We start from the raw sequence: 25,982 nt of genomic DNA, 5'->3' as shown, positions 1-25,982 counted from the left end.
GAGCTTTTACAAAGAGCAGAGCGACACAAAGGAGAAAAGCAATGGAGATGTGATAAGTCATCCCCTATGTGGCTGGAGTGCCCCCCGCCCCCCCCCCCCCCCCCCCCCCCCCCCCCGCCCCCCCCAGAGAATCTCCAATAAACTAAATGTCTCAGTGAAAGTCAGAAACTTGTCTGCTTAAAAAAACACTCACCAGACTCGAGCAGGGATGTGCAGTGACAGCTACACAGACCTATACATCAGGAGATAAAACATGGCCAAGACAGAGCAAACCCCACAGGTCAAGATGCAGCAGTCTGTCTACTGGATATCGGATTTACTGGGGGGGGGGAGAGAAAAACAGCTACCGTTCTTAAAGGTTGTCATTTTTACTCAAAAAATCACTTCAACGATTAAACAATTATCAGGACTGTTGCTTTTTAATTTTCTGCCAACCAACTAATTTAGTAGCCTTGACTGGTTCCTGGGGGCCTGAATGAAACTACCATGTGCAGCCTACTGGGTGGTCAAGTGGGGCCCAACAACAAATGTTTACCCCAGAGCTCCCTAGGAGGCAAATCCAGGTAACTCCTAACTATTCCACAGAACTGCTTTTGTATGAATATTTTTCAACAAACCAGAGCGTTTGTTCAACTGTTTTTTATGTGAAATTTAGAAACGGGGTCGCACAGAGCCACTGCGTGCGGCAGGGGGCGGGAGAGACCTTCAAATGCAACTGACACGTCGAGACACATAATTGCCTCTGTATGAAATCAGGGCATTTTCCACATGTTGCTGTTTAAAGACACGAACTCCCAACAGCGAGGACCGTGAACGTTTCCCCGCCCCCTGAACGTCACACTTAAAGCCCGTATTTACCGCATCCACTGGTCGACCGTGTGCGTTTAAGTAGCGGTGTCGACATTTACAACGGCACTTGAAGGCAGCAGCAGTTGAATCCTAATTGGAGTCAGATTTTCGGGGCGAGGAGTGGCTCCTTCAAGCCGAGCCGGCGGAGGTGTCCTTCTGCAGGAGGACCGGGGAGAAGTCGGTCAGCTGTAAACAACTGCGTGAAAGGATTAGTTTAGAAGCTTTTGAGTAGATTAACTTTTTTTTTTTTTTTTTTTTTTTAATGCTGGAGCCATGTCCGTGGTGTATTCGCGTACTTCAGTTTGAGGTAGGTGAAACGATTACCTGAAACCATTTCACTCACTTTCTGAAAGCTTTTCGTCTTCAACCACAGAGCAGGCATCCGGGTTTCGTCTCACAACTTAATTGTCTGCCGTTCAGTCAGACAACAAACGTGTGATGGCATGTTCATACCGGACTGACTCACTCCCAGCTCTCTGGTGAGTTTCCCAAACACTCATTATCACCGGGGCTGTGTCATGAGGCGACTTCACGGCACAGAACTGAAAACATTACTGGCAGCTTCCCTATTTTCTTTCAGGGGGAGGATCTGAACATCAGGCAGGATCTGGTACCCATAGTTCACAAAAATGGGAAGGAAAGCTTATTTTTGAACATCTTTGTGTAACAACAAGGAAATTTACAAAAGATATTAAGAAAAGACACACAAAACAATATTAACAGGATTTAAAACAGTATAATAAAATAGAAGATAGGAAAAGATAAAGGATGAGAATGAATAATCCCATATTTATCTGTAAAACCCCTGAGAGTTAGGGCAGGTCTCAAGTTTATCTAAATATGTGAATGCTGTTTCTCCATGTTTAGTTTTGCCTCTGGGGACAGAGAGCAGACCTGTCCCAGACGAGCTCTGGAAGCCTCTTACATATCAGAAATGTATTTTTCGCCCTAAACCAGCTCGTAAATCTGGCAGTTTATTTCAGGTCTTAAATCTTCTGCTCTCATTTATTACAATAAATGAGTAGCTTTGCCATACATAGATTGGTAATGCTGCTTTCACTTCATGATGAAGCACACTGCACTCGTTAAGGAAGACAATAATTAGAGTGGCCCACAGTCAAAGTGTTGCTCAGTTTTCCATTTGAATTCTCTTGTGAGGCTTTTTTTCCCATGCAGGGTTAAGGTTAAGTCTCTAATGATGGTTCCTACGAGCATCCTTTATAAGAACAGATGGTTATCACTTTAGAGAGCATCTCTTAATTGGAGAGGGATCACTTGGATGTATTCATATTGAAGCGCTTATGATTTAGGGGCCACATTGGGCCTTTTATCGTCAGCATATGTGACTAAATAACTCAGAACAAAGAGTCGTTTTATACTTGTCTTGTGGTACATTTATGTAGTTTCCACACAAGCAGCTTCCTTTCCACAAAGAAGTAAAGTAACAGTAACGTAGAAAGGTGAGGAAATTAACCTGGCGCAACAGTGCTGTGCCAGCTCATTTGTGTGCTGCTCATGGTTCAGTCACTGACACATAATTGTGTGACGCATGATTACTTCTACTTTATTTATAAATCCTTCACACGCCGTTCCTCGCAGCCACTCAGAGGAGGCAAAGCAAACAAATGATATTTACATTGAATTCACACCAACTTTGATCTATACAGATAAAATCAAAAGTGAAAGGGCAAGTATTAAGTTGCATTTTTGTGTCTTCATGGTCACATTTCTCACTTCCCATTTAGTATATATATATAATTTTTTTTAACTGACGTGAAATATTTGAAGAGGCAGTTTCTAACTGTGAAGTGGACTGTTAGAGAAAGTTGATAGTATTTCTTAATGGCATGTGTTGCTTTTCTTCTTCTTTACTGTGATAACTACAATCAAAGTCTCAAACACCACTGGGGAAAAGAAGATAATATGAAACATGCAGACAGTTACCATTTGACAAATAGTACAAAGAGACTTTGAACATGGTGTGATTATTCCCACACATTGTGGTACGTGCATCACAAACAGCTGCACCGTTGGGATTTTTTATTCATTTATTTATTGCACTACAGTGTCTGGAGTTTACAGAGAATGATGCAGTCAACAAAAATCAAGCAGTCAGCCAGAGCTTTTTGGCCAAAAAACATGTAGGGAGTGGGTGAGATCACAGGAAGATGGACTTATTCAGGCCAACAGAGAGGCAGGTCCACAACATCTCAGTGCAACGGTATGTGCAGAAGAGATGAAAACAAAGAGCTCACAGTCTACCCGTGATCACCGTGGTGGTAAAACGCTGCTCAGGCTGCTGAATCTTAAGTTTCTGTTTTGACATGGTCGTGGGAATTTGGGCACAAACAGCTTGAAGCCTTTCTGCATTGTTTGCCGGTGCAGGCTGGTGAAGCTGATGCAGGGCTTCTTGGCACACAGCCTGCACTGTAGTAGCAGGTGAACATCATTTGAATGCAGCAGTGTGTCTAAGCACGGTCGCTGATGAGCTACAGTCTTTTGAACCGATGCTACCAGCAGAGTAGCCATATAGTTATAAAGTTTAATCTGCTGCATAGTACTAGCTGGTACTGTGTTCTGGATATTCCAGTACTGACTTGAAAAAAGGTGGGAACCAACTACAGCTGCAGCTAATGGTTATTTTTCATTTTGGATCAGTCTGCCAATGATTTTCCTGCTATAAAAGTGTATTAAATTATAAACTAATCAGAGCACAAGTTTATTTTTAAAAGAACAGTCCAGGACCCAAAAAGATTACGTATCAGAGGAGGCTAAGAAAACCAGCAACTGTTGATATTTTAGAAACTCTTAGTAACTGAAATGATTTGCAGATGATCACAATTGTTGCCAGTTAATGTTTTATTTATTTATTTATATATAAGTAGAAAGTCTCTTGAGATACATTATCTCTTTTGCAAGACAGACCTGGCCAAAATGGCATATAACACAACAAAACACAACAGAACAGGACCTGAGAGACATTAGAGAGATAAAACTGAAGTGATTAAAAACAGTTGCATTCCTTACAAAACAGTTTTCTGTCAATCGGCTAATCAATTAGTCGACTGATCACATTTAAGTCTACAACTGTGAGCTTGTACTAAATTTATGGAAACTGGGGCTGCAGTTGAAACGATTAAGCTGTGGAGCATTGCTGATTCAAGTGCACTGCCATCTGCATGCTCTCAAAACCACTTGATTGTGTTTGTTTTCACTAATGAATTAGAAAATGCTGCACACATGACGAGTGAGTGTTTACTCCTGCTCCCCAGCTCTGGTTTCAAGGTAAGAGGAGGGACAGAGATAGTTCAGTTCTCACACAGTTCCATGCATGGCAGCATTCAGTCTTTGCAGACATGTGTTACTGTGTAGATTTCTTCTTTGTAAGAGGTTTGTTGTCCCTGTAGCTCGGCAGTCGACAGGGATCCACCATGATCTTCCTCTGGCTGTGTCGGTTAGGACCGCTGGGCTGACTGTCATGTATGGCAGCGTTTCTCTGCACTGTGCACAGGACAGGGAGCATTTACTTCATGTGCGCCAGAGGTAGGCTGTATGTCCACAGTGTCTGATGTGTGAGGTGTAACATTGAGGGTCATATAGTATCGTTCTATTCTTCCAGATCAGGAAGTGACTATAAAAAATAAAGTTGAGTAGCAGAAAATATGGGTAAAATAATTGGCCATAGAATATTTGATGAGAGCTGAAATGATATAATAATAACAACAACATTAATAGCAACAATTTAGATAATAGTGTACACTGGTAAATGTCCAAACCTTAGTGGTAACAGCTGCTTGAATGTGACTGTCTGCTGATCTTCGGACTGCTGGTCTGAATTTGTCAGCTTGGGCTTTGGGAAAATTGTAATGGACCCTAATATGCAATTATGGAATTATTCTTGAATATTTTACCTGGGTTATTTGATATTGTTAATTTCTAAGGAAATATCAGACACAGTATCATTCAATATTATATCAATAGGCTTAAATTTTAATAGAAGAAACATCCTATAATATTTGTACTTGCTTTTATCTGTATATGTACAGATATGTGCGTCAGTGTCGATGTGAGGATTTGCAACAACAGTGTGTTCTCAATTTTTTTTCCGCGGCAGCAACGTGACACTTCATCGTCAAACACATGAATGATCCTGAGTAGACTGTGGGAGGTCCTCACTGACCACCGTGTAAATATTTCATGGCATGACTGAAACAATTGAGAGAATAGGCACCGGATTGCAGACTGTGTTGTCATGTTTTACTATCGTTTTCAACCAATATGTGATTGTTTCCTTTTCTGACATTTATATTTGAATATCAATAGTAGTACCTGTGCAGGTAAAGGTTTTTGTGGATGTTATATTCCAGATTGTGTGTTTAATTGGTGACATAGTTGTGTAGAGATAGATATATTATACATAATCATATATTTATAGAAAGCCTTGTGGGGTAGAGGGGTAAAGTTGACATATATTGCATCACCATGCAGTTATTTGAGGTATTGCGTACAAGCCCTGTCAAGTCATATTTGCCATCTGCAGAGTTTCCTCTGACTGAATTACACACTGTCAGTTTCTGGCACAATCTGATAACCAGGTACCTGCTGGTCCAGTCTTAAGCAGTAATGGGCAATATCTTTCTTAGACAGGAGGAAGCAGGAAGATGTTAGGAGGGTTTCAGTGTTGTTGCCCAGCCACACGCAAAAGCTGCGACTCTGTGCTTTGAGTAGCTGTTAGAGAAAATGCATTTTGAAAGGTCTTTAAGGTTGGGTTATTCCCAACAGTTGCACTGTTTATATAACAACTGACCTGGCTTTTGGTCAATTGAGTTGGCAGCTTTAATGTCACATGCCCTGTACCAGTCCTGGGGCAGCATAATGTTTCTTCCCCCAGAGGGCACATTGACCAGAATTAGTTAATTCAGACAAGTGGATTTCTGTGGATTGGCTACAGCTAAATTACTATAAGCTTTGGAGAAAGGATTGTGGTGTGAATTTATTTCTAGCTTTCATTTTCTAATACATCATTATGCTTACCTGTGGGATTGGCTCCAAGAAGTTATTGAGAATCATGGAAATCCGAGCATTAATAACCCATTTTGTTAAAGTATACATTGTCATGCAGGTAAATTACTTTTGAAGAACGATTTTCTTTTTTCAACAGAAGAATTTTCTACCATCTTGGCTCCCCCCTGCTGAGTGATTATTTCATGGAGTGTTGCGCAAATAGCCATAGAGTTCACTTCGCTGCCACTTGTTGCTATAATTACCATTGAGGTCTGGCCTAATTGGAAGTGACACTCACCATTGGGCGGCTTAGAAATGCGGGTTACCAGTGGCTAAGTGATAGAGAAATTCGACAGTCAGCTAAACTCAGCAACATAGCTGATCACTCTCTCTTTGTTCATTCCTGCATGGTAACAAGCTGGTGTTAATCTGTGCTCACCTAAACAAAAGGTCTCTCACCCTGTTACCTGACCGCTGAGGTCGACGTGAACGCTGAGCGGATTAAGTCCTTTGTTTTGCTGTTACCACAGGTTAGCAGAGCGCTCTAGAGAAAAGGCAGCAGCTCCAACAGAGCTGTGGGGTTATTTTCTGATGAGACTGGGACACGGTGGCTGTGTGCGTTATGTGTATCCACATGAAGGAAGACGAGGTAAAGGAAGTTAAGCTGAAAGAGCTGTGTTTGCCCCAGATCGAGAAGCTTGAAATGTCCGTCGTGTCAAACTGTCTTGAGTGCATCAGAATGAGAGGCAACAGGTATGTGAGCCTGGGCATTAGTAAGTCGTTTCTTCACATTGACAGAAGGTGACGAATTGTCTAGTTAGATGTCAGGACAAATGTTAATCTGGACACAGGAAACTATTTGTTTTAATCTTTAAATGGCTTAAGAGTAGTGACAGACTTGGACCCATCCATCCCCGGGTTTTATAACATGCTGACATACTTTCATGGGAAAGCTGTCCAGAGAAAAGCTTTGAGCACCATCAACGTCTCTGAAGACTGTGCTTCAACTTTTACTTTTGAATGAAGGTCCCTGCTGTCCAGCTGAGATGAAATACTTATTCTTATAATATATGAATTATTTTAAGCCACATTTATCATTAATTCATGCCATTGACAGGATAACTCACACAGTAGACCTATAAATGCAGCATTGTTTGTGTCATTTTGTGGGAGGGACAGACCTTAACCCAGCCTTAAACTAGCACTCGCCAAAAGCATTGGTAGAGGTTTTTTTGTGGGGTCAGGAAACAGACCAGGAATCGCTGTCTGTCTTGGAGAAGTCTCTCCTCTGAGGGTGGGCTCAGGAAATGCTTAGAGGAAATAGTCATGCAGCTTGTTGGAGGCTAGATGCTAACCCCTGTTTGTTGTGGTTGACATAACCAAACTCCACGTCATAAACCTGTGATTATTCAAATGAAAATACATGCATGTCGTTTGTTTTCATGTGGTCAGAGATTGAATTCTGTAATTGACTTAACCTCTGTCTGGGTCTAAATGCAGAGAATTTAGACGGCTGGAGTTCAGTGCATTCAGCCGCTGAAATGTTGTATTTAAACTTCAGACTGCACTCTACAGATGAAGTCAGTAGTTGTTATGGTAGTCCTGTAGATGTGAATCACGTGCATCCATGCATGACTGGATTTGTTTTACTATCTTGTGATGCAATCTCACACTTACACTTTTTTTCTCCATCACTAGTTGGTTGAAGCTGACAAGAACAGGGATGATCTTATTTCTCTGGAAGGGTGTGGAGGTCATAAAATTGTAGGCCTCACCACAGACACATCTGAGTTTACTTTTGTGTTCATGGTTAAATGTGAGGCACATACTTTAGTTCCAGGGTAAATATGGAGTTCTTAGGCTTCAGCGCTCATGACAGACAGGAAATGCTCCGTCCTATTTTGGATTTATAGTTCTTGTCTCTGCTTTCACAGGGTCTGCACTTCTCTCTACTTGACACATGCTGTTTCTCTTTCTGTTAGAAAAAATGGAGGCTTGAGAGGAACGTTCATTCAAGTGATCTGTCAGGTTCATTGGCTTAATCCAAGGCACAGAGGACACTTGTAATTTTAGGAGATGACCTTTCTGAGAAGATTGTTGTTCAAAATCATGCTGAGACAATTAGACTATAATTGTTTGTATCCAGCAAAAACACTTTTTATGGCTTCTTCTTTATCTCACAAATTTTCACCAGTTCCAGGTTTTCAAATTTCAGGACTTGCTGCTCTTTCATAAAATTTCAAACTGAATATCTGACCATCATCCATGTCTCCAAAATCATGAAATGTTAAAGAGATGAAACTGTAATTTTAGAAATAAAAAATTGAAATGGTCCCGGTTTCCAGTGTCTCAAATCTTTGCTCCTGTCCTTATCAGAGCTGCAATGACTTGTCAATTAATTGATAAGTTGATCAACAGATGTATAATTAGCAACTATTCGATTCATTGTTTTGAGTGTTGGACACTATTCCCTTTTTTCTGTCCTTTTATTGACCAAATAACCAATCATTTATTTGGAAAAATGATCTATAGGTTAATCAATAATGAAAATAATCACTAGTTGCAGTCTTAGTAGTTCGTAGTAGTTAAGAAAGCTAGTTGTGGCTGTGACAAATATTCAAATTCATATTGACAGTGCAGCCTAGTGTGGTATTCCAGCTGTTCTGGCTCACATATTGTGTCTGTGTGCAGCTGTCTTATTGACAGAGTGACACGTACACTAAGCCGGTCCTCCAGGTCGACTAATTTGCCTCTTTGGAGGACTCCTGATATTAAAAAAAGTATTTAAAGGGATGCCATGAGATCATAAGAGTTTGCTGTCACCTCTCACATAGATCCCACTTCCCTGCAGGATGGAGTCGTCTTGTCTGGACCTGGCTCTGGAAGGTGAGCGGCTCTGTAAGGCTGGTGACTATCGTGCCGGTGTGTCCTTCTTTGAGGCTGCCATCCAGGTTGGAACAGAGGACCTTCAAATTCTCAGTGCCATCTACAGCCAGCTAGGAAATGCCTACTTTCATCTGCAGGAGTATAATAAAGCCCTGGAGTACCATCGGCATGACCTCACACTCACCAGGTAAACCGTTACAACCTTAATAGTAACTTGTTCCAAAGCCATATCCTCCTGTGTTTCCTGCTGATGTGATTTGTGACCTTGTTTGTGCTGGCACACTCAAGTTTTTTAATAATTTAACATTAAACAATATTCTGAACAAACGCTAAAACTTTTTAAATCACTATCCCCTTTCCTCCATGATTAAATTGCTCGACACGACTCCGCTATTGCTGCTTGCTGTTGTAAATTACTTTCTTGCCTCTTGTGTTTTCGTACTAACACAGTTCAGTAATCCACTAATATCCCAGTCTAATTATTTCCTGCTGCTTCTTTTCTCAATCCCAGAACAATTGGAGATGAACTTGGTGAGGCCAAAGCCAGTGGTAACCTTGGGAACACGTTAAAGCTTTTAGGACGGTATGATGAAGCAGTGGTTTGTTGCCAAAGACATTTGGAAATCACAAGAGCCATATATGATAAGGTGGGTCAGGTTTTGTGAGTGATGGGTATAAACAACACGTTCCCTCAGTCCTTTTATCTTAGCAAACTGAGAATAAATGATTGTTCAGTGTTCTGTAAATACAAGTCCGGTCAGTAACTAAAAGGCTCATTTACTTCGATTAGAATAAATGGATCCAAATTTGTTATACAACATGCTCTGCAGCCGCAGAACCGGGCTCCAGCGTACCAACATCTAGAATAGTTTGCCGGCCTCCATGCAAACAAGCAGGTCTGGTGTCAGTGTATTTTAAGTATATAATTATAACAGTGGTCACTGTGGTTTCCATCTGTGAAAATCCTTTGTGCGTGCTGTAGGTTGGGCAAGCTCGAGCGCTGTATAATTTCGGGAACGTTTACCACGCCAAGGGCAAGAGCATCTGCTGGACTGGAGCAGAGCCAGGAGAGTTCCCAGAGGAGGCCAGGATTGCCCTGAGGAAAGCTTCACAGTACTATGAGTGAGTTGATGCCACTGTTTACTTCTAAACATTGACTTTGTTGTTGTTTTGTTGTATTTTGAAAGCCCCAAGGAATGATACAAGTGAATTAATGGTGATAGTGTCAGTGCTTCAAGTGAGAAGTCACAAGTTTGATCACCACAATATCCACCTGGTTCTTAGCTGATTTAGATTGAACGTTGAACACCAAATGGTTCAGATATGAATTGTAACATACTCTAAATAAGCTTTATAATTAAACTGATATAGTCCAAGTCTTCAAAACACACATTGGCTTCCTCAACTTTTAGATTTTAGTTGCTCATAAAGTTTCAATTCAGCCTGTAGATAAAAAATTTTGACAATTCTGTCGTCCCTATATTGTACTGCCTGCCATGAAAGTGTGCCATGAAAACATTGCCCACGCCTTTACACCACCATCAGGCACAACGGTTGACAGGTTGGATCCATGGATTCATGCTGTTGACACCAACTTCTGACCCCACCATCTGCCGCCTCAGCAGAAATCCACATTCACCAGACCAGGCTACTTTTTCCAGTCTTCAACTGTTCAGTCAGTTTTTGGCTGAAAGGACTGGAACCCAGTGTGGTCTCCTGCTGTTGTAGCCCGTCTGCCTCAATGTTGGACGTGTCGTTCATTCTGAGATGCTTGTCTGCTCACCACAGTTGTAAAGAGTGGTTATTCGAGTTACTGTAGCCTTTCTGTCTGCTCCGACCAGTCTGGCCATTCTCCTCTGACCTCTTTCATTAACAAGGCGTTTTCCATCCACAGAACTGCTGCTCGCTCAGTTTTTTGTTTTTCACAAACTCTAGAGACTGTTGTGTATGAAATTCCCAGGAGATCAGCAGTTTCTGAAATACTCAAACATCTGGCACCAGCAGTCATGTCTCGGTCAAAGTCATTGAGATCACATTTTTCCCCTGTTCTGGTGTTTAATGTGAACAAGAACTGAAGCTCCTGACCTGTATCTGCATGATTTTATGCATTGAACTGCTGCCACGTGATTGGCTGAATTGCAGGTGTACAGGTGTTCCTAATAGAGAGTTCGGTGTGTGTACAATATTGGATGTGAAAGTTCATTCTCGACTTTAAAAATAGTAGTTTGACCAAATAATCTCAACTCATAGTCTTCTTACTTGCTTTTTCCAGCACTTTTAACCACATGTTAGAGTCTCACTGGCTAGAGTTGCTCAGTTGTCATGGAGTTGATTAAATTGTCATTACGTGACCTCAGTATTTAGCTCTAACAGGGGTCGTATATGAGGCAGTTGTAACCCCTGTTTCTGTTCAAAGACTGTCTTTGGCAGTGAATGTGCATGGCCACCTTGATCTTTCTCCTAACTCTATAGATGAGGACTTCCCAGTTTCTTCCCAGTTGTGTTGCTGTGACTGTCTTTTGGTCTGGTTTTCAGACTGCTGACCAAAATCAGTCACAGTTTCATTAGGTTTGATTAATTTGTACATATGTAGCCCTGTTAATTCATCACATTCATTCATCAGATGTAACAATACGTCTATTATCCTCTGTGAAAATGTTCATGTCCATATGTAAATATACCTCAACACTTGTACATGAGCATCATTGTTTTTTTTTTCCACAAAGAGCCAACCTGTCCCTGGTGAAGGAGTTAGGCGATCCGGCAGCCCAGGGCCGTACCTATGGAAACCTTGGAAATACTTATTATCTGCTGGGTGACTTTGAAAATGCAGTAGCTGCACATGAAAAGGTAGGTGGCAAATAAAATGATGTTTTCATTGTCTGCTCTTCAGCACCTGCTTCACATTGGCCTGCTTGTTTTTTTTTTTTTTTTTCAAGAGCCCTTAGAGCCCTGCAACAGTATTAGTGGATACATTTATTACTGGATAAATTTGTTAAGAGGATATGAGTTTGCATCTACAGACATTTTTATTATTTCTCCGCCTCCGTCTTGATTTACCTCAAGGCCTGTTCTGTTAATCCTGACCTTAATGACAGTAATGTTCACCTACTGTTTGTCGTGTTTGGCAGCGGCTACTCATCGCTAAAGAGTTTGGGGACAAGTCTGCTGAGAGGAGGGCCCATTGCAACCTTGGCAATGCTTACATATTCCTCAGCCAGTTTGAAGTAGCAGCAGATCATTACAAGTGAGTAAAGCTGAGGCTTAAGGCCTCCCTAACCTCATTGCAGATAGCTCTCCAGGTGATCCTGATACTTGGACATGAAGCAAGCCTCCTGATGACGCTGTGGATTTCCATTACATCACCGTTTTAACATTCATACTGAAATACTTTTTTCTGTTTTGTTTGCATTGTGGAAGCTTCAGTGAGATAAGCAGGAGCATTTAATTGCACTTATGAATATACAACCATAAATCAATTAGAGAAATCAGATTAAATTCAAATGAGCTGAGTAGAAAATTGATTCATCGCACCAGCTGAGTTTTGTTGGCAACAATTTGCTTAAAGGGCTCCTGCATTTATGAGCAGTGGATAAACATTAACACACAAATTATCCTTATAGATACTTACAGCTACAAACCATTTGTGTGTTACAAACCATTCATTCAAGTTTGTCTATTGCTTTTAAATGCAAATTAGGGGGACTTAAAGTGTTTTGGTCATTTGAATAAGACAAACAGAAACTTTTGAATACAATACAGTTTTTTATAACAACCACAGACTTGTGTATAGATATGTAGTTGTTCAGAGACAGTAACTGATTAAGTTCAAAAGTTTGAATCCCTTACTCCAGCAATTTTTCCAAGAAGCCCTTGGAAATAGAGCAGATAATCATCATTCTTCTGCACCCACCCTAGACATTCTTTGACCTTCTTCCTCCTCCTCTGTTTTGCCCTCAGGAGAACTCTGCAGCTGGCCAGGCTTTTGAAGGACAGAGCAGTGGAGGCCCAGGCCTGTTACAGTCTAGGCAACACCTACACACTACTGCAGGACTTTGAGAAAGCCATTGATTACCACCAGAGACATCTGGTCATCGCTCAGGACCTCAACGACAGGTATCGGCTATAAAAGCCATTTTCCTGCCAAATTAGCCTTTGAAGTATAATGGCCATGTCCTGTTTAAATGTGGGTGGCCCCCCGAACTAATCATTTGCCAAAATGTGGTGGTGTTACTGCTAACACCCAACAAACTACAGTAAGGACACTGAAAAGCAGACAAAGTCACAAGGAAAGTTTCAGATGCTTTAATGTTAAAAGGCTAGCAAAAGCTAACTCACATGCAAAAGCGAAACATGATCCACTTCTACAGATAAAATTAAAAGTTGGCTCCATCTCAATCAGCGTCAGCATTAAAAGGCTGCTCACACAAGCAGATACAGTTAGTTCTGACTTTAACATGTTTAATGGTACACAATCAAAAGATGTATGTCGGCATGAAAACGTGATTGAACTTTTTTTTCCACTGTACAGTTGAAGTCAGTGAATAAAGGTTCGTCCTTCACTGCTGCTCTGCTGACAAAGCAATGCTCTAATTTCTGGTGTAGGCGTGCTTCTCTGTTTTTATAGTCTTAGGAAAAAGAAGCTGGATTTCTGGAACTCGCACAGCTTTAATACTGTCTAAATCACAGAAAGGTATAAAATGGGAAGTAATGTTTGTGAGATTGTTTGTGAATTGTGATAGTTTGATGAATGCCCTTCCCCATTCTTGCTCAATCTCAGCTGAAGCTGCTCAGCCTGTTTTTCCTCTCTGTGTCACTGCAGAGTTGGTGAAGGAAGAGCTTACTGGAGTCTAGGAAATGCCCACACTGCCCTGGGGAATCACCAGCAAGCCATGTACTTCGCTGAGAAACATCTGGAAATTGCCACAGAGGTGACTGTTTACTGTTTACCTCCTCTGAGCGTAATCAGAAGCTGCCATGTGACCACACCCCCATCTACTGGTTATATGGTGAACAGCAGGGAATAATACTATATTTTCTATATTCAGCCTCTATATGTGTGTATGCATTAAGGATTTTTCTGAACATACAGGTCACAAAGCCAGTGCTAAAAAAATCCCACTTAGCAATAAAATGATTTGTCTTTGTTTTGGACTCATATTCTTAAATTAAGCTTTATTTACATAAACTTTGATGTTGTCAATGGTGCAGACTGGAGACAAAAGCAGTGAGGTCACAGCCAGGATGAATTTGTCAGACCTACGGCTGGCTTTAGGCCTGAAGTGCAACGCCAACATCCACTCCAGCATTTTCCGCAACACAAATACTAACAGCTCCGCTTTGCCAGTAAGCCACCAGGGTTACCCAAACTTCCCAGGTAAATTTGCACTCCTCAGAACAGGTTATTTTCATCACACTGACAAAACTGTGTCGCATTAATCCATTACACTTGTGAATCTGTGTAACTGCATTTTTAGCAGCATGTTTGCCTTAAAACACAGCTGAACGATTTTTATTCTCTTACATCACACATTTACAGATGTTAAACCCTGTGCTGTTGAAAATCTGTTCCAATCTTCATTGTGATGCTTTGTTAAATTACTGTTGTACTGTAGTTGTGAAAGTGCTGCATGCATATTGAATTTTCTATCTTTGTTTCAGGGGTGAAGTCTCCATCGAGGAGGACAGACAGTGCAGAGAACCTGCAGCTGAGTCCAACTTCTGACAAAAACCAAAGTGGAGATTCACCAGCACATCCAGTATGTATGGTGCAAAATTACTTAACAAGGCAAAAACACTTATATGTATGTGTGGTGTATTTTTCAGTCCAATACATTGCACTCCAGTGGAAGTTGCTCTTTTGTTGCCAATTTCAAAACCTGTTGAACAAATTTAATGGTTCAACTTTGCATACTCACATCCAAAATTGCCCCAGTTTGTACATGACATACAAATCTAGCTTGTAACATATAACGCTGTCTGTAAGATCTATTCCACTTATTTTTTCTTGAGAAACTGTTCTGACAATAAAAGTGGACAAAAGTGCCAAATGCTCATTCAAAGTGATAATGAGGACCATTTAAATATGGATAATTTCTTGGTGTTGTCTAAATTTTATGAATGTAAAATTAATTAAATCAGCCATGTTCTACAGATACTTTCATAGTGCTTTTGTGATAGTTTCATGTAAAACCTTTTGTTGTGTAAAATTCACCCAACCTCTTGTGTTAAGGCTTGTAAACTTCCAACATGAATCTGTCAGTGATGCTCAATTTAAAATGATCACGTATGCACCTTGAATGTACAGGACTGGGAGGAGGATGTATTCCCTGGGTCTTCAAAAAACAACACGATCAAAGCTTCCACTAAGCTCTTCCTCTTCCACCGACTGAAAAGCAAGAAGCACAAGAACAACAAATCATCTCCTAAAGAGCTTGAACATCAAAACCGCATCGAGCACACAACTCCAGAGCGGGACACGCCGGTGACTATCAAGGTATTTCTAAATGCAGTCGATTGACTTGTCCACTCATAACATCCCTGGAATCCACAAGAGCTTCATGTGCAATGATGACTCGACCTCAAAAGAAAGTTAAAAGTTAAACATGAACCTTCTGACACAGCCTCAACCCAAACGTACAGTATTACGACTGTGGAAGGAAATAATGTGGTGTGGAAATGTGGGATCGTTTCTGACTCATGTATTCCAAACAAATGTCAGACCCCAGAGCATGTGAAGGAAAGTTAAACCAGTTTCAAAATTAATAGTCAAGTGAAGATGCCATTTTAAATAATTTTGAATTCCAAACTATACACCGGTGATGAAAATGAATATCTTAAAGATGCAGTGAAGAAACCCAGACCTTTAGAAACTCGCAACAAAGTTCAGCTTTCACATTTTACCCTTTTGAAAGTGTTAATTTGTAATCTTTTTCAAAAAATGTAATTAAGAACAAATGATGGTAAACAGCTGAGACCCACTGCACTCTCTTATTGCTGTTAGCAAATATCTGCAGCCTTGTGAAAAGTTGCTGTATTGTGCTGGTGTATTGATGTTATTTAAATTAATACATTTAATTAATAAATTAATCTAATTTAAACAGGACTACAACAAACTATTCTAATTGTTTACTTTCAATTTAGCAATTATTCTTTTATCTTCAGTTATTCTTGATCTATAAAATGTCAAACTGTGAAAATTGACCATTGGATTATCCTCGAGCAGTGTGTGTCTTATGTGAATTTTCAGTAGTATGAAAATATTTTCCCCACTTGTTTTAGAACTTAAACTAAAATTTTGCTCTACAACAATGTGTTCATGCTGTTTTCCATTTCTTTTCTGTATTTTGATAGTTTTCACATAAAAGCGACTGATAGTTTGATTACTATAACCTGAAGCCTGTTTCTAATGTCATTTAGTCTATGTTTCAGTAGAGTGGTGTTTTTCATTTTAACAGCCAGGATCACGGGACACTATTGGAGAGGACGGCTTTTTCGACCTCCTCTCTCGTTTCCAGGGCAACAGAATGGACGACCAAAGGTGCTCTCTACTCGATGGCCAGAGCCATCTCCCTGACCATTCCTCTCCTTCCTCCACCCCACCTGTAGCTGAAGAGAAATGTGAGTCGGCCCCTTGTGTTTTCATCTGTGTTCACACCATATCCATGTAATAGGGCAATTTGCAGACTTATTTTTCAAGGGTAAATATAAGAAATAAGCAATTTTTTTCTTAACTTACTTAATGCCCTTCATTAATGATAAGCCAATTAACTTATATTGAGAATCTGATGGGATGGCCAATTGGTTTCCAGTAGAGAGAGGGCAATACCACCGCTGGCCCTTTATGGTGTGAATGCAGCTTGTACATAAATGTGTCCTTAAATGTTGTGAAAATGACTTCAAGGGATTCTCCGCCCAGAATCTTTTTTTTTTTTTTTTTTTTTTGAGTATCACTCACTCTGTCTGACTTTGAGTTTAATGTAAAAGGATTGTGGTTTCATCTTTCACTGAGCTCCTTTTTGACACTTTTTTCCACTCCTCTGTAATGGCCATGAATCCAAGCTTATCACTGTCTTTGTGCTCCATGAAGGACAAAACTACAAGTGTTTACAGCTAACTTTCAAGTCTGTGGTGAGTGTTTGACATTCAGAAGGTAGACTTTGGGTGGAGGGTTGCTTTAAGTTTCGTCAAATAACTGTAAACCAGGAAGATCTCATCCTTCTCAAACTCTTTTCCTCTCTTTTCTTGTATTTACCTTCCACAAAATCAGAATTAAATGCTGGGTAGAGGAGCAAAAGGCACAACTCGCTGTTCTCAACACAATCCACCGTTTTCCATTAGTTACAACTCACCCACAGATAATAATTCTTTGTTTGTAGCTATTTCGGTGTGCGAAACACCATTGCAGGATCCTGGTCATTTCCTGGAGCTGCTGGTCAGCTCCCAGGCCCGTCGTCTGGACGACCAACGAGTCAGCATGAGCCATTTTCCTGGCTTACGTCTCAGCACCTCCAGCCCGCCTCGTACACCCTCCACCTCCAGCACAGATCAAGCCCCCCCACAAGGTGATGACACAATAACAGGCATTTTCCAGTTCTGTTATCTCCCTCAGTATCACTGCTCACGTTGTGACTGATGCTTTTTTTTTTTTTTTTTTTTTTTTAATCCCCCTCCCAGCCCCCATCTCCAGCACAGATACGCCTCACACACCCTCCCTGTACAGTCGCCTCGAGGCCAGCGCTGAGCAGCCTGAGGGGGACGATGTCTTCTTCGACATGCTAGTTAAGTGCCAGGTGAGGAAAATAAATCTAGTATGTTGTTTGTGTTACCGTAACAGTATCCATAGCAAATCAAGATTTTAGTAATGTTTGTTTTATTAGTCTATAATTTCCAAGCAGTCCCCTGGAAAGAACTAGATACTCTGTTAGCATTTATGGGGAGACAGCTGAATTACATTTGAAGAATTGGATCCATCAAAAGTTAAATAGATTTTAATTTAGTGATAAGTTATTATTAGAAACTTTATCTCCGTGTCCATTGAGTTGTATGCTTCCCAGTGGATAGATTTTATATTTTTCCATGCTGATATGACCTGCTGTGCTCTGACTAAACTACACTAGAAATTAATTTATTGGAAGAGAACCAGTTTCTCTGTTTTCCCTATAATTAGAACCACATTACTTGATTCTTTCCAGGACATTTCTCTTGAATTAATAGGGAAATTATTTGGAAATTACAGACCTGTACATTTACATTTACTCACTTGACAAACACGTTTATCCAAAGCAACTTACAAGGCTTCACTGTAAAATGAAGCCTTACCTTTATTCTTTTCAGCCACTTCCCTGAAAGTCAGGTACTTTTCTGGAGAACAATGAATCCCCCTATTGTAAATCTTTTTCTGTTTAGACAGCGGGAACTTGGAGGGAAACTATGTGGTTTTTGCAGGGTTCAGCTGGCAGAATTTCAGAGGCACTATCTTTGTTATTACAATTATTATCACTATTTTATGAACTCTGAACACATGAAGAGAAAATGTGTAGGACTCAGTCCCAATGTGTCACTGTTATATTATGACAAAGCAGTCAGCCGTTTCCAGATACAAGGCCTGGACAGAATCAGTCACCAGTGATCACGGTCTGGCTCAGTATAATGCATGACCTGCTGTGGTGTCACATCGACACAGGCACTGATAATCTCATGAGATCAAGTGGCCGCAGTTAACAGAGCGTGGAGCTGCAGCTGCGCCCAGTGCATGATGGGAAACAATTGGTTTTATCCTGAGCCAAGTGCTCATTTGTTTGATAAACAAGATTTGGTTTCACATGGATGCTTACATTTTCTGCATAATTGTATAAATTTTACTCTAATTTTTCATAGCCTAGTTTGAACTATGGAGATTTTTTCTTTTAACAGAATAAATTCAGTTGTATTACAATCAAATAAACTGATTCTTTTGATTATTGTTTAGTCTATAAAAAGTCAAAAAACTGTGAAAAAGGGTCATTGCAGTTTTCAAAGCTCTGACATCTTCAAAATGTTTTGTGCGACCAACGGCGCAATGAATCCCTTATCATGTCAGGCCTACAGGGATCCATGCATGACTTCTTCTACCAGCCTCAGTAGGATCAGCTAATGTAACTGTGCTGTCTGTCTCTATGTTTTAGGGCTCCAGACTTAACGACCAGAGGTGCGCTGCTCCAACTTCTACAACCAAGGGACCAACTGTTCCAGATGACGATTTTTTCAGTCTCATCTTACGTTCCCAGTCCAACAGGATGGAGGAGCAGCGAGTCCTGCCGCCCCCTGGCGTTACCAGATCCAAACCAGACTGACTCCACTGAGTGTTTTTTCATGTTATCTCAGGATACCAGATGAAGTAACAAAGTTTTTTTTTCCTTTTTGATAAATCTAGATTGTTTTTTGTAAGCCACAAAACACTTGACTCCTGCCTTTTGGGATTGTCCTGACAACATTCCTGTGAGACTGCCAAGACTACAAGGAATGCAATAACATTAAGGATTCAAATAATACAGAAGTAGTTATTGTGACTGTGAAATCATGGGAAATTTAGGTTTTCAAGACTTATGGACTTTTAGATAACTGACAGGTTGTCTTGGTTGTCACTACCTTTTTTTGTGGTGGTGACCCCTGCTGGCCGCTTTTAATCAGAGTCCTCAAAACTGATGACGTCAGTCTGCTCTGGAGGCTTGCAGCAAGTTGCTCATACAAACTGGGTTGTGGTCATTGAATTGCTTTGACTAAGAGTACTGTAATCCAAGGACAAAAGCCAAACTGAAGGAATTTCTGTTTCATGATGATGGACAAGAGACATTCTGTGGACCTGTCTCAGAGATTCTGCAGTTAAGCAAAGTGGCCTGTTCTTCCTTTAACAGCGGTGTATCTTGGTTTGAAATGACCTCAGACCTCTAACAATAATTACAGAGGGTCAAATAACAAATCATCTTTGGGGAGATTTAGGTTCACATCCGTTGCCACTGCTACACTGATAACTAGTGGAGCCATTTATGGAATCTGGGTCTAGATATTATTTTTAAGAATTAAAGACAATTACATTGTTTAAGGTTGTATGAATGGAACAACTACCATGAACTGACTTGGGATTTTTCTTTTTTGTGATAAGATTTTGCAGGTGATTAACTAGTGTGAGCAAAAAAGAAATGTTATTTTAGCTTTTATATTAATACCTTCTCCTGACTGGGAGAAATAAAATTTAATGAATTTACAACTTATTTATTTAACCTTGAGTCATTATCTTCAGTGTACAACATTGGGATCCTTCTAAGTGACATGCTTTGGAAAAACAATACGATTTCAGATTTCAGTGTCAAGTCTTTTTTCATCTACATATCAATATGAAGAAGTGTATTTACAGCATGTTCTCTGCATTAATGCATCATAGAAACCAGACTTAGGTGTCTATGTTCCTTCAGCTCTAACCTTTATGGCTGCAGTGGTTCAGTCTTTTCAGCACTGAAAAACTGCTCCTTCACATTAAATCAATCACCTGGGGAAAGATACTGGTGTCTGCTGGTAAACAAAAAAGATTTAAGACCCTCTCACACGCCAAATATAAAAGCTTAAGGGCAACATTCATTGTTAGGCTATAATTTATACAGTAAAGTATTTCAATATCCCCACATTAAAGGCCTGCTATGCCTCTGAAGTCAGCCTCTCTTGATGTGTCCTGCGCCTGAAAGGAGAAAATGGCTCAACTTAGATTCCATTCGGGATGTTAGCTCTAGTGACTGCACACAGTATTAAAAAAAGTGCTTTGACAGATTGCACTTGCATCTCCTGTTTTATGTGCAAATAAGTGATATCCAGATGGTTTCCCTAACCTTAAAGCTGTTTTATTACATGAAAAGAATAAGAGTACTGATAATATCACTCATCTACAACAATGACCAAGGTAACTGCAACGTTCTCTGGAGTAACATGGAGCGGATGTCTGATCTTACCTGTTGATGCAGCAGTTCAAGAAGCAGCTGTTGTTCTTCTCAAGTCTGTACAGCCCCGAGTTTGGCAGATCTTTACACACTGACAAGAATTTTTGCAGCTCTGATGTCGGGGTTCCACTCTGCTGTTGTTGCTAAATGAAACGAGTGAGAAATCGACAGATTCAGTCAAAACATTTCTTAGAAAGATGCACATGAAGCTAATTTCTAAATGAGTAAAGAAAATGAAAATGACCATTAATACTGAGTGAGTGACATTTACCTTGATGGTGTCGTAGGTGTCGGTGATGAGTGTGATGAAAAGGCTGAGGATCATGTAGATAAAGAGCGAGACAAAGGTGTAGAGGTAAACCCTGCTGAAAACCCACACCAGGCTGCTCTTCTGCGTCATGTTCTTAAAGGTGGGAAACATGTCGTCTCCGTTGATCAGAGAAAATAGACACTCTGACACTGTGTTTAAGGTCCGGAACTAAAACAAAAGGTCAAAGAGGAAAAACCTTATGTCAGAGGTGTGATTATTATTTGCCCTCATGATTATTGGCTGCTGATATGGGACAAAACTAGAGTTTAAAATGTTTTCAGTTAAATCCTGCCAACATTTTCTTTGTATTCTGCAAACACTTCTTGCCTTCTCGTGATACGGGCCAAGGACAATCCAGCCACAAAAACAGTAACTCAGGTAGATGATTCCAGCACAGCAGATGAAACGGATAACATTTGGGAAAGCTGCCCTGAGCGTCAGGATGAGAATCTGAAAATAGCCACAGAAGGCATGGTAAAAGAGCTGAAAATGAACACCAAAGACCAGTATCTGGAAACCACATGAAAGAATAAATTTTCGCTTTGAGAATACAATCAAGTTAAACAATCTTTTTTTCCAGTAATTAAGTGCAATCATCATGAATGAGCCTTATAAAATACTTCCAAAGGGGATTTTTGAATAAAGATCTAAGTATGTGATGCCAAGGTTCACTGCTTCCTGATGCAAGTACAGAAAATATTTAATGGTTATAGCCTTGTTTGTTTTTCATGTACATCTGCTAGTATTTGAACACAAACATCTTCTGTCGAAGAAGGAACCCTTTCAGTGTAACACATGATTTAGTGTATAAAACACAAAAGTCAGCAGAATCTCAGACTTCAGACTCAGTTTTCATACACATGAACACATAGCTAAAAGAGCAAAAACTGTTAGGTATTTGCACTTAATGGCATCTGTATTATGAGCAGTGTGGCATTTATAACGTAGATGTCCCGTATTTGATAAATAATCTGGTCTTACATTATACTTCGCAAAGTAGCCCATGTATCGGATGACCCCAATCCAGACGAACATGGTGCCTGTGCCAAGGAAGATGCTGCAAACATCGTAGCTTGTGAGGACCTAGAAGAAATAGTGCATGATTCGAAAAACTGTCTGGTGAGCTGAATGAATACATCAACATGTGCTCTGTAGGAAGCAGCTAATATTCCTATGAAGTGAGAAGTAATGAAAGTCATTGCAATTCACACTGACTGGAACACGAATCAGTCTCACTGATCAAGTCACCATTACCTTGGTCTGGATCTCAATCTTCATAATGGAGCCAATGATGGTCAGTGTGTCGCTGACAATGATCAGGATGTACCAACCGTTTACAAACTCCAACTTGTCTGACAATGAGACTTCTTTACTGCAGTGGGTTTTGCAGTAGAGTGTGTACTCCTGTTAAGAACAGAAGAAATACATGTTGAAGGCTACTGATGATTTTAGTTGCTGTTGTACCCATAAATACTATACAGTTTCAATAATGGAGAGATTGGGTGAAGCAGTGTCATGAAAAAGTAAAACTGACTGAGCACATAAATGTTTTTGTCCAAGACTGTTAAAAAAGTTGCAAATTCCATCCATCAGTAATAATTATAAGGGCGTTTAAAATGTTTTTACCATCTGGTTCTACTTTATTAATACCAAAAAGAACATATGTATCATGCAATCACATCTTTTCTTAGGTCTAAGCAAATAACCGACAAAGTGGGATAACAAATATTCAGTGTACTCACAAACTGCAGCTTAATCCCATTGATCATTGAGCGTGTGCAGAGCACAAAGGAGGTGATGCACGTTATAATGATGAGGAAGTCAAGCAGCAGAGTCAGGTATATGTTTCTGGCAGCTGAGGGAAATTAAAAATTAGCCCATCTGAAGAGAAAGAACATCCTCAAACTGATTTTATATGCAGCACAGATACAAGTCTTAAGCTTTTAGCAACAGCCATAACGAATCACAGCAATACAGAGGATTCCTTTGCATATTCTTAAATCAAGTCAGTAAACTTACATGCGCCAGTCACTTTCCAGTCTCTGCATTCATTGATGTCTACATCATTTTCCAGGTCGACCTTTATCCTGCCGCTGTGAGCATTGTTGTTGAAAGTGATCTGTTAAACAGAGGGTAGAACATTTTCATAAAAGACCTACATTTGTATGACCAACCCAAATAGCTAAACATTCACTTGCCAGGCCCTTAAGCTAACATTTAACTAAGTTAATATAGGTGCTGTGTGCAAACATCCTTGATTTAGACTCATTAAATAAACTCTTTTCATTTTTCTTCATTGTCATTTAAAGTCATGTCTGTGCCGTGTGAACAGGTGCAGAAATACATTGATCAGATGTGCTGTTTCACTGCTGATAAAAAGACAAGTCTGATGTGATATACTTGTGTTCACTGTGCCATGAGGAACAAGTCGAGTGACGTACAATCACAGTGAAGTCGTAGCAGTCCGGCAGCTCTCGATGTCTCACTGTCTGTAAATTTATGGCCTTGAGAACAAATGTGATCTTGACAGAGAGCATCCTGAAAGACACAGAGGATACATGAACTGAAAGGGTTTTCAACTCAAATACAAAAACCAAATAAGTTTTCTTAATGTTTTTGCATTAACAAAAACACTATAGTTGAATGTTAAGTACAAACCTTTTGAAATGCAATTCAAAATGTGGAAGTGGTTCCCGCAATGACGGGTGATACATTGGATAAAATTTAAGGCAATCTGTTAAGGTGCAACAAAAGGACAACAAAAGGCAGAAATGTCAAATGTTTTGCCAAATAAACTTATTAAACCTGGTTGAGTATTCAGTTTTCCACACGACTCAACAATCATGCATACCAGTTTCCACTGTGGCATCAATTTCAAAGGTCTCATTTCCAGGGTAGATGGTACCATTCCTGTAGAACTCCTGACAGAGTAACAGCGGACTGTAGACAGTACCATTTTTCTGGTATTCATGATTGCCTACTGTGATGTTGTGCAGCAGTCCATACTAGAAATGACCAATTGAAATATAAGTGTCAAGTTTGCTGACAATTGTCAAGAATTGTGCATCGTAAGAAAATCACTTTCCGAAAAGTTGAGCTGCAGCAGATTAGGTTGTTTAGCTGAACTGTTTTATGACAGATTTAAGCGCTCATGACCAACTAAATGACTGAATCAAATGACAGGAACAAAGTCCAATCCCATGACAAGATCTAGCTTGTTACGGGAGCTTGTGATGCATTCTGGCCATATAAGCATATAGAATGATAAAGTTCCAGCAATGATTAACAGTAACACAACAGCAAATGGAAAATACCTACAGCTTCATGTCAAATGACCAAAATAAACTGTGTCACTAACAAATTGAAGCAAATAAAAGTCATGCCTTCATGGCATTTCCTGTTACAGGGAGGAAATAAAAGGAAAATGCTAGTATTTATTTACCTGTTTAATGATGTAATCGATGTGATCATATACATCCTCCTGTCTGTAGACAGCATACGTATCCATGCCTCCATCAACATAATCTTTCAAGAAAAGGTGCTTAAATGTCATCAGATTTTCTTCCTTGAATGTGACAACCATCTGGTTACTGAGCCCAAAAGACACCAACTGACGTGGGAAAAGACATTTGTTATCAGGGTGGTGAGACAATGCAATTAACATCTGTTCAGATCATGTCTGAGCCTACAACCTGGATGGTAATGATGGCAATTTTAATGATCTGCAGCATGAGTTTCCATGGTTTTCTTCCACGAGCGTGATACTTCTCACAGGGGTTCATAAAGTAATATTTGATCTTCCGTCTGAGACACTCCACATTGTCCAGCTCCTCCAGACACTGGTGTTGGTGATCTGCCCAGGGAGCGTGGGCATTTGTTTCATACACATCATATGACTGGAAGTGACTGGAATCCTCCATATCTGAAATGAATTTAATGTGTGTGACTCTTTATGTGAGACGTGAACAATGTAATGCAAATAAATCTGTTCTGTTTTAAAGTTTACAATGTTCAGTTTGTGTCTACACTGTGTCAGGGATATAACCCTAAGGCCTGAGTGTTGTTGTGGTTGTTGTATTGGGCTTCGTGCTATTTCTATTATTTTTTTTTGCCAGCACTTTACATAGATAAAGGGAACAAAATTAGTTTCAGTAGACAAGAAACACTTCTGTTATTATGAACTCCAGTGCTTGTAAGCTACACCTTCCAAAATATGGCCCAAAAAATCCTGAATTAACACCTCACAGTGTCAACAAAAAGTAAATAAAGCTTCAAATATAGGCTTTATTGTGGGACTAGTGGATTCCAATAGACTGTAAGTGGACTTTTATTACTGTCGGGAAACTGACAGGTATTCTTTCATTTCTGTTTCCTTTTAAGAACAGGTAAACATGAACTAAAAAAAAAATAAAATAAAATAAAATAAAAAAAACATCACATGTGCTACAGTTCTACTTTCATCCTCTTTACCCGCATGACAAATGGCAGACTGTTGAGGAAAAGCAGGAAGTCAAGCCAGGTGTACCTGAGCATAATAAACCACAGCTCATGTTCTGAGGCCCGATCAGCTTCCACCCTTGCAGCAAACCATCAAATATTCATTATTTATCTTGTAGAGGTTAAGATTATATCCATTATGTCGGGGCCAACAGTGACAAGGAACGAAATGAAAAACAAAATTAGATGCTGCTTACCCAACGTCCCGCAGCAAATCAATCAACTTCTAATTGCATCCACCTGCCGTCCGCGGCATGAACGCTGAGTCCAAATGTCTTCGCCTCAATTAAAATTCATGACTTACTCAGATTGTTTTCTTTCACTGACTGAAGTAATGAAACTCGACTGAACTTCCAGGTGTGTGTGTGTGTGTGTGTGTGTGTGTGCGTCGTCCTGTCCGCAAACTCCTCAAACTGCGTGTCTGTGAATGGCTTAGGCAACGTTTACGAAGTTGCAGCGTCATGTCA

At 40.1% G+C, this 25,982-nt stretch overlaps 2 protein-coding genes across 6 annotated transcripts; one reads left to right on the top strand and one right to left on the bottom strand.

The window, feature by feature from the left end:
• Positions 1-780: 780 nt before the first annotated feature.
• LOC139626179 (G-protein-signaling modulator 2-like) lies at positions 781-19,991 on the top strand. 4 transcript variants are annotated; one of them, XM_071486434.1, is made up of 15 exons: positions 781-1,156; positions 8,688-8,926; positions 9,251-9,386; positions 9,722-9,861; positions 11,466-11,589; positions 11,871-11,986; positions 12,700-12,855; positions 13,562-13,670; positions 13,951-14,116; positions 14,401-14,498; positions 15,047-15,235; positions 16,197-16,359; positions 17,118-17,303; positions 17,416-17,531; positions 18,906-19,991. In XM_071486434.1, exons 1-15 carry the CDS (start codon positions 1,112-1,114, stop codon positions 19,071-19,073), a joined length of 2,151 nt encoding a protein of 716 aa, XP_071342535.1. In that variant the 5' UTR covers positions 781-1,111; the 3' UTR covers positions 19,074-19,991. The 4 variants fall into 4 exon arrangements, with proteins under 4 accessions (XP_071342535.1, XP_071342536.1, XP_071342533.1 ...); XM_071486435.1 differs by having other exon boundaries at positions 783-1,156; positions 8,705-8,926; XM_071486432.1 differs by lacking the exon at positions 781-1,156 and adding an exon at positions 4,178-4,392 and having other exon boundaries at positions 8,705-8,926.
• mcoln3b (mucolipin TRP cation channel 3b) lies at positions 19,977-25,929 on the bottom strand. Of its 2 annotated transcripts, XM_071486436.1 has the most exons (14): positions 25,713-25,929; positions 24,711-24,940; positions 24,461-24,628; positions 23,870-24,023; positions 23,677-23,752; positions 23,460-23,556; positions 23,038-23,137; positions 22,761-22,873; positions 22,273-22,422; positions 22,000-22,101; positions 21,346-21,468; positions 20,980-21,186; positions 20,721-20,851; positions 19,977-20,452 (listed from the first exon to the last, which is right to left on the bottom strand). In XM_071486436.1, exons 2-14 carry the CDS (start codon positions 24,936-24,938, stop codon positions 20,413-20,415), a joined length of 1,689 nt encoding a protein of 562 aa, XP_071342537.1. In that variant the 5' UTR covers positions 24,939-24,940; positions 25,713-25,929; the 3' UTR covers positions 19,977-20,412. The 2 variants fall into 2 exon arrangements, with proteins under 2 accessions (XP_071342537.1, XP_071342538.1); XM_071486437.1 differs by lacking the exon at positions 24,711-24,940.
• Between the last annotated feature and the right edge of the window lie 53 nt (positions 25,930-25,982).

Source organism: Trachinotus anak, unplaced genomic scaffold, assembly GCF_046630095.1.
Source record: "Trachinotus anak isolate AG129_WGS33_773 ecotype Australia unplaced genomic scaffold, CSIRO_AGI_Tana_v1 ptg000010l, whole genome shotgun sequence".
NCBI lineage: Eukaryota > Metazoa > Chordata > Actinopteri > Carangiformes > Carangidae > Trachinotus > Trachinotus anak.
Note: the sequence above shows the minus strand (reverse complement) of the source record. Positions and strands in the feature narration are given on the sequence as shown.

Bases quoted from the DNA above. Each gene is read 5' to 3' on its own strand.
- LOC139626179 (XM_071486432.1), top strand. From the start codon at position 4,181: ATGGCAGCATTCAGTCTTTGCAGACATGTGTTACTGTGTAGATTTCTT. The intron at 11,590-11,870 runs GTAGGTGGCAAA...CGTGTTTGGCAG, and splicing joins CAGTAGCTGCACATGAAAAG to CGGCTACTCATCGCTAAAGA. The intron at 17,532-18,905 runs GTGAGGAAAATA...TCTATGTTTTAG, and splicing joins ACATGCTAGTTAAGTGCCAG to GGCTCCAGACTTAACGACCA.
- mcoln3b (XM_071486436.1), bottom strand. From the start codon at position 24,938: ATGGAGGATTCCAGTCACTTCCAGTCATATGATGTGTATGAAACAAAT. The intron at 23,557-23,676 runs GTTTGTACTTAA...TGTGTCTTTCAG, and splicing joins TTTGAATTGCATTTCAAAAG to GATGCTCTCTGTCAAGATCA. The intron at 22,874-23,037 runs GTAAGTTTACTG...AATTTCCCTCAG, and splicing joins CTGGAAAGTGACTGGCGCAT to CTGCCAGAAACATATACCTG.